The sequence below is a fragment of the Aspergillus viridinutans genome (assembly GCF_018404265.1).
Source record: "Aspergillus viridinutans IFM 47045 DNA, scaffold_2, whole genome shotgun sequence".
In the NCBI taxonomy this organism is placed as follows: Eukaryota; Fungi; Ascomycota; class Eurotiomycetes; order Eurotiales; family Aspergillaceae; genus Aspergillus; species Aspergillus viridinutans.
In genome coordinates, this window is record NW_025091218.1 from 2,678,598 (window position 1) to 2,692,009 (window position 13,412).

A 13,412-nucleotide genomic window follows, 5' to 3' on the forward strand; every position below is an offset into this window, starting at 1 on the left:
GACATGAAGTGGAAGCCTAAGACTATCAATATCCACTATCCTGCATCCAGGAATTGTAGGCTACAACAATCTTAGTGATGCTGGTCGTTATCAGTTGCGCGGACTTAGTACTCACCTCTATACCCGTCACAATTTACCTCAAATGGAAAAGAACCCCGAGCATCCAGTGACGCTGATGTCACAGAGTCAGATTGTCAAATTGGTTGAGTGCTGACTGACAAGTATCGCATGAAACATACAGCCTTGATACTCGGCAATCGGACATTGAGGTAATAGGTAATTCGGATTTTAGACCCTGTTATCGGGCTGTCCAGGGTTTTTGGAATCTTTCAATTGCCGTCTGTAGCCTCTTGCTAATCCATGAACTACTCCGTATCCCTGTTTCACCTGTTTTGAAGTTCCAGGCTCGTCTATCGTCGCAATTAGTAATGCCCACCTGAGCATTGATAACCCAGACGGGGGTCTAGGCATCTACCATTTAATAGCGCATACGTTGTGACTCATTCATCAAAGATCTGGAAGATCGTTCATGGAAGTCGAGCTTGGAAATGGCTTTGAGAATGCTTAGCATGACAGATGTGCTTATACAGTTGATGCCACCTGGTAATCGACGGCTGACTTGGACCATGGGAAACAGTCCAAAAAACCAACAAGATGTACCAAGACCCTGGGTTCAGCTATAAAATCATGCAACAAATTTTGAATTCAGAATAAACAAGATCAATGAATAGAGACAAGATCCGATATAACACGTCAAAGACAACAGGATGACAGCTACACCAAGTAGCTGTAACCCTGCAGGGTGACGTGGTTACAGCTGCATTCCGAAGCGAGGGGTCAAAATGTACACAAGAACCAGCCACGCCGAGAGAATCAGAGACTGCGAGTTCCAACGCTTATTCTCAACAAAATGGCCGTCAGGACGATGCGACGAGCCTTTGGCTCCATACCAAAGCAGCAAACCCTTCATTTTGTCCAAAGCCTGGTACGGATGCTGATCCATCTGCTGTGGGTCGCCGTCGCTTTCGCACTACTACCCCTCGATAATGCCATTCTTTCGGCAGTTTATGTCGTCGGGTTTGCTTCTCAGCTTCTGCCGGGCTCGTGTCCGAGCTATCAGAGAAAGACAGCGTTGAGAAATGTACACTTCTATCCCAAGACCGTCCTGGTGACGGGCATAGATACCCCGCCCGGACTGGCGATGGCACGATCCTGGTACTACAAAGGCCACCGGGTCGTGGGAACAAGCATCGCGGATTCCGCCATCCGATCTGGCGAGAGCTTGTCCCGGACGCTCGCAGCTTTCTACAATATCTCCCGGTCGCAATATATTTCACAACTGCTAGACGTCATATACAGGGAGAAAGTGGACATCTGGATGCCGTGTTCGGACAAGACTACCGCCATGGAAGATGCGATGGCCAAAGAAGTGATTGAGAGTCGGACCAATTGCAAATGCATACATCTGGACACCGAACTTGCGGACAGGTTCAGTCGTCCAGAGTCTTTCATTCAGTATCTCGTCGAGAAGGACCTACCTGTGCTGGAAACCCATCAGGTGCAATCGCGCGCCTCTATCCACAGTATACTCCATCGATCTCCAACCAAGGTCTATCAGATGCGCAGAGCGAGCTCCATCGCAGCTGACAGCAAGGTCATTGTGCTGCCGAAGCGAACGCTCAGCCAGACTTACACCGAAGTCAGCGAGATTCAAATCTCCAAGGATAGCCCCTGGATGCTGCAGCAACAGACCCGCTTGGGGACATACTTTGCCGAAATGCTTGTGGTTCGCGGTTTCGTCGAAGCGATCAGGATCCGTCCCTCGGATCAGCAGTTGGGCTGGGGCCGGTCCCGTCTGGACGAAGCGCTCGCCATCGCTATCCGCAAACTCATGGATAGATTTGCGATGAAAGGCGGACCGCGCTTGACGGGGCTACTCTGCGTCAAGTTGATGATCGATGAGGTGTTTAATACAAACTCCGTGCGTCATGTCATCCACATTGCAGGCTGCACGCAAGGCGCAGCGGCCATCAGGCATCTCTTGCAAGATGCATCCTGCTCGATTCCTTCTGGCTGCGTAACTGTGTTGGCTGCACAGACTAACGGCATGTCTACACGCTTGTCAGAGTCGAGCAATACAGGGATCCGTAGTCTGATGTGCAAGGCACCGTCCCAGCGATCGAGATTTTACGAGGCGCTCAAGACTCACGAATGCGGGCGACTTGTGTTAGTCGTTTCGCGGGCAATGCAATTACTCGACCGTTTGACTTACGAGGCAGGTCAGCTCGTTTTCTGGAAGAACTGGCGATATTCTTCTTTCGACCCTTTACCGTGGTGGTGGGATGCTCATATCTATCAACCAGCTAGACACTTTGGAATGGCTTTCAGTGTTTTCACTGAAGCTCATGGTAAAACGGCTTGAAGTGAGCTTCTTGCACCTATCTCTTTCATATGTTCTTGATTAGCATTTTTGCGGGTTGGTACCCTACAGGACCATCGGGCGGCGTTTTGGAGCTGTTGATGAATGTTGCAGATCAAAGGAGTTTCGAATATGAGGTGCAATAGTCGTCTCATGTAAATGGGATTCTATCACTGGAGATATCAAAGCAGTAATAACGCAGGGTACTCACACTGGAGAGGGTATCTCTTGGGTTAGATCGTTATGGGTACATCTTATGCATCCTACCAAAAAGCTCACATCTTACATGTGGAAGCCAAGCGTGGCTGAAATAACACCCATGTTTCCATGAATAGAACGGTTTCCTAGGAGAATTTGGGTACAAAGTTCTGGCCTAAGGACACGCTTCCGTTCGCTCCGTCGCCTCTGAAGATCCACTTGAAGCGAAAAGCATCGTCATCCAATCGAGGCGTAATTCAGTCGACCTAGGTATCAAGCTGGCTTGGATTCAACCGTGGACCGACAGTACGTCAGGTCAAGAGAAATCACCATTGTTTGGACAAGCCGTCTAAACAATCAGGAGTTAAAGGCTCCACAAATACTCCGTAGAGCGGCGCAGTCGTGTCGCCAGATGTGATATAACCTAATGAGGCGCAGAGGCTACTCAGCAAATACAGGTCAATTCAGCATCGAGAGATCGAATAGAGTACGGAGTAGATGACAAAGTTGATTTCTCTCAGTATAAACATGCATAAAAATATACGCTGAGAGTACCGTAAGGTATCCGTGGAATACAGGATCGACGCATGTCGGGTAATTAACATATAGTTGGACAGAGGCACGAGGCAGAATAATTCCTAGGAACATTAATGCGTGATATCCACCAGGACCAGATTCCAGCTCATCTTCATCTCTTACACATTCTGTATTATCCCCTATCAAATCCTTTATCAGCTAAACCATCACTATATCGCAATTTGCGACTTGGTGCACACTCTCCCCTTGATATCGTCAGTTGGGTCTCGACCTAGTGTCCGCAGTCCACACGGCATCGGTCGGGTTGCCCCGTTGCGCTGCGCATTCCGAGCATAAACAAGCGCACTTGATCATTTTCTCTGCATTCCACAACGATCTTCTCCCTTTTTTTTTTTTGTCTTGATACTTTATCGGGAGTAAGAAAGAGATCGTCAAGGACATCAGATATCTATTTCTGGGATTCAGGTGTCTTCTCTCGAATTACTTCCTCTTAGGAAGTTCCATCAGCGTCAGCTCCCCAGTCCTCTCTTAAACCCGCAAACATGCGAGTATCACGACCTTCCTTCAATCCCGGACGAACGAAAAACCTCATTCATGGGGTACAAGGGTTTATTATCTTTCTCGCATGGGCTTTGACCATTGCCGTCTTCACAAAAGGTGATGGGATCGATGGGCGGTCAGCCTGGTACTGGGCCTTGGTGAGTCTCAGTCCTTGATTGTACTTCCAGCAAGGAAGGAGCGTGGACCTTGAAGCTAATATGTCGGCGCCAATAAAGTGTTGGCTCAGTATCCCGGGTTTGATTTACCTCGTCGCAGTGCCAATGTGGCCACGCGCACGACGATTTGGAAACGTCTATGCCTTCGCTACAGTCGACTGTTTATACGCGATTCTGTGGTTCTCTGCGTGGATTTGCGTCGCAAGCTATGTCGCACAGGGAAAGTCCGAGGGCAGCGATACGAATAAAGATGATAAGAAGAGCGGCTGCGACGCATGGAAGTACGGAAGTGCCAGCAAATGCAAGATTAGTACGGCGACTGTGATTCTGGGGGTTGTGATCTTGTAGGTTTCCTTTTGAGTCTCATATTTCGCGCGACATCCTTGCTAATGCGGCTCGACTGCAGCCTTCTCTTTGTTGCAACCGGTTGGATGTCCTTCCGCAATGTCATGCATTTTCGCCGAACCGGTACCCTCCCCGATGCTGTCTCCGATCCTACATTCGCTGCACAGAGCAAGGCTGCTTTCTCCTCAAACCCTGCGCATGACTTTGAAGAAGAGGAGGATGATTTCCGCTCCGGACGTGTTGGAATGGGCGCTTCTGTTCGTAACGATCAGGACGAGGATTATGCCCTGCTTCACCAAAGCGAGATAGACGACCTCGGAAATGGCAACGGACGAACTGCAATGCATGGTGCCTATGATCCCACTGCTACCGGATCAGGGAGTGTGCTGCATGACTACAACACCAGCTACGGCGGCGCGCACGGGCAACACTATGCTCAACCGTCTGAATTCAGTTCTACCCTGAGTGGCTATGGACGTTAAAGACTGTCCTTTGGTCTCGACTCATGCGCATTGGCTTTGTATTCTGGTATTGGTCTTGAAGTGGTGTTGCAGGCGCATATACTTGTACGACCTTACGTTTGTTGCCCTTTTGTCTATCGACATCTATTCAATAGTATTTACTTATTTTGACTTTAGGCGATGATATCTGTTGCAGTCAGACGGCGTGGGAAATAATGCCTCTTCAAAATTGCTTGCATTTTTCTGTTCCTTTGACGATGTTTACGATCACCCTAGTTTTGCAGCTATTTTGAGCAGCGTTAGAGGAGTCGCATGTGTTCGGCTTATGAAGTGGACTTAGGATATTCATAGATACTACAAATTAACTTTTAGTTTGGGTCAACTTGACAATGGAGGCATGCTATTGACATAACGTGGGAGTTTTCTACATGATAGTCTTACAACCTGGACGTGGCGCCTGAAATTGGCATTACCTAGAAAGGTCCTGAAGCCAACTAATGGGAGAGTGATATCCCTCTGATAAAGACATACGCGGGTTCTGCCACCGCCTTCCGTTCGTATCGAATAGCTTCAGGACAGCTTGCGATCTTGACAATGTAAATAGTCAGCGACCATTCAACGATACCCCTTTCACACCATATCTGTCTGCGGGGAGATTAGGCTTGGAAAGAGATAGTTACTGCTGCTTCATTTTAATTCCCACGCTTTGGTAAGTGTGCAATACCGCCGTAAATCCATACCATGTATCCAGACTGACACAGTCGCAACAGCTGAAACTGGATCCCTGGCAAATCTCCAAATCTGCATATTAGACCCGCCGGCCTTCCCATCAAAATGGCCAGCAGCATCGACATCTTCCACCAGTACCCCCTCCACCTCGACCCGACCTCCAAAGCCATCTCCCTGCCGCCCTCATCCAGCCAATCCGCCTCTCAAACCACAGCCATCAACGAAGAGCTACAAGTCCTCAACAACCTGCACCGCTCACTAATCGCCCTCGACGCCCCTAACGTCCCTCCTCCGCCACTCCCCATCAACCCCAAGCGCAGCGCCCAGATCACCAAACTCCGCGACACCGCCAACCAGGCCTACCGCAAATCCAACTATGCCGAGGCCGTCAAGCTCTACACCTACGCCATCGATATGGCCCTGAGTCGCCCCGGCTGGGAACCCGTCAATCTGGTCCGCGACGAGTTATCGGGCCTGTACGCCAACCGCTCGCAGGCGTACATGGCGCAGCAGGCCTGGCCCGAGGGAATGATCGATGCCAAGGCTAGCTGTGATTCCAAGCCTGTTGCGAATGTGAAGGCTTGGTGGCGTGCGGCCAAGTGTCTGACTGAGATGGGTCGCTGGGAGGAGGCTAAGACTATTCTCGAGCGCGGACTGGACGTTGAGGGGAAGACTGGTGAGGGTGGGAAGGAACTGGGGGCGTTGTTAGAGGAGGTTCAGCAGAGACTACAGAAGTCGGCATAGTTTGATGCTTGGTCTGCATGGCTCGAGCCACGGGTTGCAGACTGTGACGGTCTTCTTTATGGTGAATTACGATATCTACAGCTCAGTGTCTTGGGCTGGCTCTTATCATCTTGTCCTTTCGTTGCGATTCATGGTTGATCTTTGGCGTTAATGGAATGATGGGTTTCTGTTTACTCTGGCTGTATCCTTGACTGTTCTTCAAATAGAGCATCACATCATGCGAAAAATAATTTATCAGACACAGGCAAGTGATCCAGCTACGAGTTTAAGTTGGTAAAAAAGAGCGAGCTAGACGAGTACGCGGAATTGAAATAAGTCATCCAGAGAAGACGCCAAAGGAAAAAAAAGACATCTTCCGATGCGGGGAATCGAACCCCGAGCTGCTGTGTGAGAGACAGCGATGTTAGCCATTACACCACATCGGATGGTTGTTGAAAGGCGAAGTGCTTTTTTGAATGATCAGAGTGCACAGAGGTTTGGATCAACAAGCGGTCCAGTAGGGTCATCGGGAGCAACTTCAATTGCGCCCCACTTCGTACCACGGACTGGTGGGCCCATTACCAGGTCCTGAGTGGCATAAGAGGATTTGAATTATCAATACAAAGTATCCTCATTCCTCCAACAACATCCGATGTGGTGTAATGGCTAACATCGCTGTCTCTCACACAGCAGCTCGGGGTTCGATTCCCCGCATCGGAGTTCATTCATCTTTTTGAGTCATTTTTTGCCCTTGCCCGGTCGACTACTTTCTTCTGCTGATACTGTATGTGTGTCGTGTTCTGCCTTAAAGAATGCAGCTTCTTTACAACTACCTTGAGTACATTAACTCCGTAGTCTATTAGGGGTGTGTCTTAGGCTGAGTCCTATATTATTCTAATTTAGTTACTTATAACGACAGGCTTACTTACCCCTGCAGTTAGGGCTTTGAACTATCCACCATGGTATGGATTGCTCTCTCTCAACGTACTTGCTGTACTCAATATATATTCCCATCCACCTTGAACTTATCCCAAGTGAAATTGGTATTGAGGCAACTATGTTAGTACCTCCTAGCTGACTGACAATACGAACAGCTGCTGGAGGGTGGCTTCGACTTATCTTTCATGCTCTGCCTTTTTCATTTATCTGCTCTTTTTATTTCCTAGGTTATTGTTTCAACAGCGTCCATCATGTATGCCTCATCAACTCCCTCTTCCCTTCTCCTCTCAGCATCCTCTTCTTCCCCTAACTTCGCTCCCTTCACTGGCAACTATTTTCGTCCCATCACCTCTTGTCTACCATGTCGTCGCCGAAAGGTCAAATGCGATCGCCGACAACCCGTTTGTTTTACATGCGAGCGAGGCAATCATGCCTGCTCCTATGTGTCTTTCCCTCAGCCATCACCGGTCTCAGAACCCAGCCGGGTTACCAAATCAACTGCTACCAAGATGTCCTCTTCCACACTGTCCAGGATCAATCCCAGACTTCAGCGTCTGGCAGACATTCTAGCCCAAGCACAGGTGCTGCCATATGAATCGTCCGAGCAAAGTCTATCCTTGCTTGAAGCATATCGATATTCACCTCTTCCCAAAGATGCGGCAACCCCGCGGCATCAATCGCAGGAAGATGTGCTCGTCTTAGAAAATGGAGTACCTCGCTTTATCTCGGGCAAACACTGGGCCTGGATGGCTGAAGAGGTGCGCAAAACAATGAACCGCGTACACCTGTAGCAAAGAGAAAGTATGTGAAAATGAATGGACATCTGATTGCTCACCAAGCAGATTCAAGATATCCAATCTCTGCTCCCGGAGTTGCAAGAGTCGTCGCCGAAAGAGCATCCAGACGATCATCTAATCTGGGAAAATGATACCTCACCATATAACGTGTACAGCTTCTATCCCGATACTCGGGAAGATTGCTATTTACTGCTCAATGTTTTCCTGGCCAATGTCGATCCCATAGTCCGGATAGTGCATCGTCCCAGTTTAGCTCGTCGCTTTGATGGATTCATTCGCACCCATTACTCCCTAGGCGAGACTCCAGTCGGCGGCAGTTACAGTAACAATATGGCATTCGACCCCAATCAACCTGATGCATTTGAGCCGCTGGCCATGTCCATATTCTATGCTGCCATTAATAGCATGAAGGACGCAGATGTTTCTGCAGTTTTTAGCACGGAGAAATCCCATCTCCTGCAAAGGTACCGAGCCGGGACAGAAGTATACCTGAAACAACATGACTTCATGACCTCCAGGATCTTTGAGGTTTTACAAGCATTCGTCATCTTTTTGGTGAGTTTTTGTATCCGTGGAAGATTACGTTCGTAGCTAATACACAGTCGCAGACAGCTCAATATCGAGAAGATGATATAGGCAAAGTGTGGTCCTTGACGGGTCTTGCCATTCGCATGGCCACTATTCAAGGCCTTCACCGTGACCCATTAGCACTGCCACTGGGAACGATTGACATAGTGCAAGTCGAGCTGCGCCGCCGTTTATGGGCACAGATCTGTCACCTAGACTTTCGAACTGCGGAGGGTCATGGTTTTGCTCCTTCAATCCACGAGTCTGATTTTGATACGCGTCTCCCTCTCAACGTGGATGATGTCGATCTAATAGAAGGAGTGGCGCCCTCTACCAGGTTCTTAGATGCGCCTAAATTCACAGATATGACCATCTATCTGCTTCGGGTCACAGCCGCCCAATGTTATGGGCGTATTATCCAGATCACACATGCATCGCGAAAGAGAATGCGGGCCAGTTCCCAGGGAGCTATGGGAGAAGCTCAAGTTTTGTCGGAACTTCAAACCCTGTTAAAGACTGCCGAGGCCATGGCAGCGGAGCTGGAGACGGCACTGGATAATCTTGTCCAATACTGTGACAAGAGAGTCAGCTTGCAATCGATGGCCTTACAGCTCAGTGCTCACCTAAAGTCCAAATTTTGGGTCATATTCTGGATCCAGATATCTCGCCAGGACCGCGAGAAGATCATCAGCCCGGCTATGCGAAGGAGGTAACCCCCACAAAGGTCCGAACAATGTCTTATATCTGCTGACTTACAAAGTATATTCATGGATGCGGCCACGCCTGTAGAGAACTGGTGTACCATCGCCTCAAGCAAGGACTGCGAACCTTTCCAATGGCATATTTCTTCGCATGCCGGCTTCTACCCCATCCTTTACGTCCTTTCTGAGGTTCGTAGCCCTGTATTTCAAACCTCGGAGTGGGCCGATCTTCGACAGAGGGGTCTGCAGGTAACAAACGCGATCCATGAAATCCGCGGCCAGCACACCACCGGGGCATGGCCAGTCATTATCTGGTTGATTGATCGAATTCGATCCCAGAATCTCGATCTCGCCGAGGACAATCGAACAGCCGGTCTCACACCAGGACCACGGGACAATCCGACGTTGATGAGATCAGGGGCGGATAGCATGGGTTCGGCGGGGATGGAATTAGAGGCTGCGGACTTTCTGGGCTTTACGAACCTGGGGGACTTTGACTTCCCTGACCTTGCCGGTTTTGACCCGATGTCGTTCTCTAGTCCTTCACAGTGGAGCTGATGTTCTGATACGCGCGAACACCGGCTCACTTCACGCAGCTCCGCTGTAATCTCTCGAGTTTGGGCTTTGAGGGGCTGGGGATATTGCATTGTTTGATCCTTGTCTGATGAACAGCCTGTATGAGGATAATACGTTTGTGATTGCTTCTCTACGCCCTGTATCATTCATTCCGAGCTCATGCAAGACCTCTGACTCTGGTCTAACTCAGACTTCACGCTTCTATCCATGTCCAGGGTATTCCCCTAGGGTTGGTGCTTTGAGTGTAGCAATGAATGTCCGACCTGTTCAGACATAAAATGTACAATTCGGTTCATGAACCGCTCAGCAACCTATTTCTAATACTGTATACCACCTTATGACAGATGAGCATACGGTATGGAGAGGATGTGGGCCGCTGTAGCGTAGAGGATCTCCGAAGCCTTAGGGCTTAGACTCGATGGAGGAGACCAGGGTTGGCTCGGCCGAGGGGACCCACAGCTCGTGCGACGCTATTATAACGTACTCTGAAGTATACGAATAAGGATATAGATAGGAAGAGGTATGATCAGTATATATAGAGCTGATGAAAACAACATAACAGTATCAGACTTCGAAATCGCTAAATTGACATAGGAGACCAACATGTCCGACAGCCCACAGAAGCGAAGGCCCTCAATCTGCACCGGATGGGGAGAATCTGGAGTCACTGAGCCGCACGGAAAAAGCCGATAATGAGCAAGAGAAAGAGAATCGACATGGTTCTCGTCATGTTCGTCGAGGATTTCTATCCTTTCTGTGTTTCGTCCCAGCGATCGAAGACCCGCGACAATATCCTGCGGGACGCAAGTGGTTCTTGACGGCTATAGTGGCAGGGGGCGGATTGGTCGTGCCTCTGAGCAGCGGTGTCTTGTTCCGTAGGTCTTCCCTAATTGCTTCTGCTGACGGAACTGCTATTGATTCATTGACAGCCTGCCTCATCATGATCGCCGAGGATCTTCATACGACCGTCTCCGTCGTGAACTTGTCCATCGCCTTTGGCTCTCTCTCTGTCGCCATCACACCTCTCTGGTGGTCACATCTGGCAGAACTCTACGGCCGTCGACTAGTCTACCTACTCTCCTTCTTCTTCCTCGGCCTCTTCAGCATCCTAGCCGCAATCAGCCCCAACATCGGCATGTTCGTCGCAATGAGACTCCTCAGCGGCGCCGCCAGCGCTTCCCTCCAGGCCGTCAGCGCCGGTACCATCTCCGATATGTTCGAGGCACAAGAACGAGGCAAAGCCATGGGCGCGTTCATGCTCGGCCCAATGCTCGGGCCCATGTTCGCTCCCATTATTGGCGGCTCCCTGGTCACCCGGTGGAGCTGGCGCAGCACGCAGTGGTTCATGGTGATCTATGGGTGGGCTGTATTCCTCATCATGCTGTTCTTCATGCCAGAGACGGCGATGAACCTCAAAGAGAGCCGGCAGAATGAGCGAGCTACGTCGACGAGACGCGCGAGCAGAGTTGTGAATCTCCTGCTGAAGCCCATACAGGCGGCTACCTTGCTGCAGTACCCGCCCATCCTCATCACCGTGTATTACACCAGCATTGTCTTTGCAACGTACTACCTCATTTGCGTCTCCATCGAAGATACCTTTGCCTTGCCGCCGTACTCGTGGAGCTCGGTGATTGTTGGAGTGGCGTATATCCCCGCCGGCCTGGGCATGCTGTTTGGCGCGATCATTGGCGGCCGCTGGCAGGATTATATCATGAAACGGACAGCGAGGGAAGAAGGACGTTTTGACGATGATGGCAATCTCATCTTACATCCTGTTGACCGGCTCGGCGAGAACTGCTTGCTGGCGGGTATTCTCTTTCCGGGGGCATTGTTGTGGTGGGGGTGGACGGCGGACAAGCATGCATTCTGGCTGGTGCCGGTAAGTACGTCTTGCATCTGGGTAACTGGCAACTAAGGACATGTAGTTGATTGGCAACTTCTTCTACGGCTTTGCGGGAATGATCCTCACCAATGTGACCATGACGATGCTGACGGAATTCACACCCAAGAGGTCAACTATGGGCGTCGCGGTGAACAATCTAATGCGGAACAGTCTGTCCTGTGTGAGTGCGGTGATTGCGCAGCCTCTCTTCGATGCTATCGGTACTGGATGGTCCTTTACAGCAGCCTGTCTCTTCTGTCTTCTCAGTGGGATACCTTTGATTTTGTTGCGGATCAAACGGGACGAGTGGAGTGCGAGGATGAGGGTGGCTCTGGGGGATATGCAGTAGGGCATATCTCGATACACGATTGGCTAATCAATGATGAATTAGTTATAAAGTGTTTGATGTAGAATCGAGAATCAATAGAATTACAATTTGATTAAAAAGATGTCATTTCATCAACGAAAAGCAATCTGAACAGCCTGCAAATGACCTGCAACAGAGCCAGCAGCGTACCAAGCGCCCCAAAGACGATGACAGCCCAGAATGTCAACCAGTGAGCGGAATCTCTGTTATCACGCCAGAGCTGGACCCATTTACGGGGCGTGGCCCGCGCCAGATGATCCTGCAGCACTGATAGTCGATACCGAAGGACCGGAAAGTCTCTGGGAAGATAGTACTCTGCAGTTTCCAAAGGAATTAACCCCTGACAAGACTGCTTCCCACAGAGGATTGGAAGAAGCGGATCAGCCACCGCCCTTGGGACATCACGGAAGAGATCAAGGGATCGAAACAACGCCCGTGACTTCTTCGTTTGTCCGAATAAGAGGCGATAGGACAGTAGAATCTCGTTAAGCAAGCAGCCAACCTCGCTTTCTGTTGCCCATTGACAATGGAACCTATTCGTGGTGGCACATGACTGCAAGACTGTTCTTTTGCCTGCCCCCGAAGAATGCGAAGGGCAAGACAGGAAAAACGAAGGAAAGCGAAACAGAAACAGTTCTTTAGTGGCAGGGTTATACTCCAGGTGACACGCCAGAGTGTTAACCCACTTCAACCGAACACCAGCAATGGAAGTAAGAAAGTGTGCATTGAAGCGTTTTGCGTTGACCTCTACCCTTCGCTGGAATGCCTCTCGGCTCGCCTCATCATCACTCAGGCAGAGGTTTTTGGACGGCAAGAGGACCCCGAAGCCCATTAGCAACTCACTCAGGGGCATTCGCGTACAACTGGCTACCTCTAGCTTCAGACACATATATGCATCGCCTCTGTAGCCCCCTTGCTCGTCGTGAATCTCGAAATGCATATGATCGATGCACCGCGGTTTAAAGAGCATTGTTTGCCAGCCCACGATACAGAGAATCAGATACAAAGCCGAGATATGATCGTTATTGCCGTGACTGAGTTCCCTCATAATACCGTCTTCGCAGAGCAGTGTCATCACCTCGTCGAAAGTGATCGACTCCCTGGTGACGAGATAATCGGCAATCTTGAAGAAGGCTCCTTCAAACTGCTCAGGCCGCTGCGTATGGCCATGCTTCACCTCCTGGCAATCCAATACGTCGAAGAAGTCCGGTGGCATTTGCTGTAGTTGCCATGCCAGCCACGAACTGTACCATGACTGACATTTGGACTGGTGGGATGCTTGTTGTGCCGAAAGGAGACCATATTTACCATGATGAGAAGCGAGCTGGCCGGCGGTCACTGTTCTGTTCAGAGACATGCACCCATGCAGATGCTGAGTGTGTTTTCACTTACCAAAAAGGTTTGATTGTTGAAGGTCTTTCTGGAGACGAGACTTCCACTGAAACCTCACCATAT

General features: G+C 49.9%; 6 protein-coding genes and 2 non-coding genes across 8 annotated transcripts; 6 read left to right on the forward strand and 2 right to left on the reverse strand.

Moving 5' to 3' along the window:
- Nucleotides 1-910: 910 nt before the first annotated feature.
- Aspvir_004443 (uncharacterized protein) lies at nucleotides 911-2,422 on the forward strand (the record flags this gene model as incomplete). Its single annotated transcript, XM_043267671.1, has 1 exon — nucleotides 911-2,422. One exon carries the CDS (start codon nucleotides 911-913, stop codon nucleotides 2,420-2,422), a length of 1,512 nt encoding a protein of 503 aa, XP_043123606.1.
- Nucleotides 2,423-3,696: 1,274 nt separating this feature from the next.
- Aspvir_004444 (uncharacterized protein) lies at nucleotides 3,697-4,697 on the forward strand (the record flags this gene model as incomplete). Its single annotated transcript, XM_043267672.1, has 3 exons — nucleotides 3,697-3,852; nucleotides 3,931-4,214; nucleotides 4,277-4,697. 3 exons carry the CDS (start codon nucleotides 3,697-3,699, stop codon nucleotides 4,695-4,697), a joined length of 861 nt encoding a protein of 286 aa, XP_043123607.1.
- Nucleotides 4,698-5,510: 813 nt separating this feature from the next.
- Aspvir_004445 (uncharacterized protein) lies at nucleotides 5,511-6,149 on the forward strand (the record flags this gene model as incomplete). The annotated part of the gene is made up of 1 exon (XM_043267673.1): nucleotides 5,511-6,149. One exon carries the CDS (start codon nucleotides 5,511-5,513, stop codon nucleotides 6,147-6,149), a length of 639 nt encoding a protein of 212 aa, XP_043123608.1.
- A 353-nt stretch (nucleotides 6,150-6,502) lies between these two features.
- Aspvir_004446 lies at nucleotides 6,503-6,574 on the reverse strand. The gene has a single exon. It is a non-coding gene; the product is annotated as a tRNA-Glu (tRNA).
- Nucleotides 6,575-6,776: 202 nt separating this feature from the next.
- On the forward strand, nucleotides 6,777-6,848 carry Aspvir_004447. Its single transcript has one exon. It is a non-coding gene; the product is annotated as a tRNA-Glu (tRNA).
- Nucleotides 6,849-7,576: 728 nt separating this feature from the next.
- On the forward strand, nucleotides 7,577-9,690 carry Aspvir_004448 (fungal specific transcription factor domain-containing protein; the record flags this gene model as incomplete). Its single annotated transcript, XM_043267674.1, has 4 exons — nucleotides 7,577-7,825; nucleotides 7,910-8,419; nucleotides 8,473-9,140; nucleotides 9,192-9,690. 4 exons carry the CDS (start codon nucleotides 7,577-7,579, stop codon nucleotides 9,688-9,690), a joined length of 1,926 nt encoding a protein of 641 aa, XP_043123609.1.
- A 540-nt stretch (nucleotides 9,691-10,230) lies between these two features.
- Nucleotides 10,231-11,939, forward strand: Aspvir_004449 (MFS transporter; the record flags this gene model as incomplete). The annotated part of the gene is made up of 4 exons (XM_043267675.1): nucleotides 10,231-10,237; nucleotides 10,323-10,583; nucleotides 10,638-11,587; nucleotides 11,634-11,939. 4 exons carry the CDS (start codon nucleotides 10,231-10,233, stop codon nucleotides 11,937-11,939), a joined length of 1,524 nt encoding a protein of 507 aa, XP_043123610.1.
- A 91-nt stretch (nucleotides 11,940-12,030) lies between these two features.
- On the reverse strand, nucleotides 12,031-13,314 carry Aspvir_004450 (uncharacterized protein; the record flags this gene model as incomplete). Its single annotated transcript, XM_043267676.1, has 1 exon — nucleotides 12,031-13,314. The coding sequence occupies one exon, from the start codon at nucleotides 13,312-13,314 to the stop codon at nucleotides 12,031-12,033; it is 1,284 nt and encodes a 427-aa protein (XP_043123611.1).
- Nucleotides 13,315-13,412: the final 98 nt, after the last annotated feature.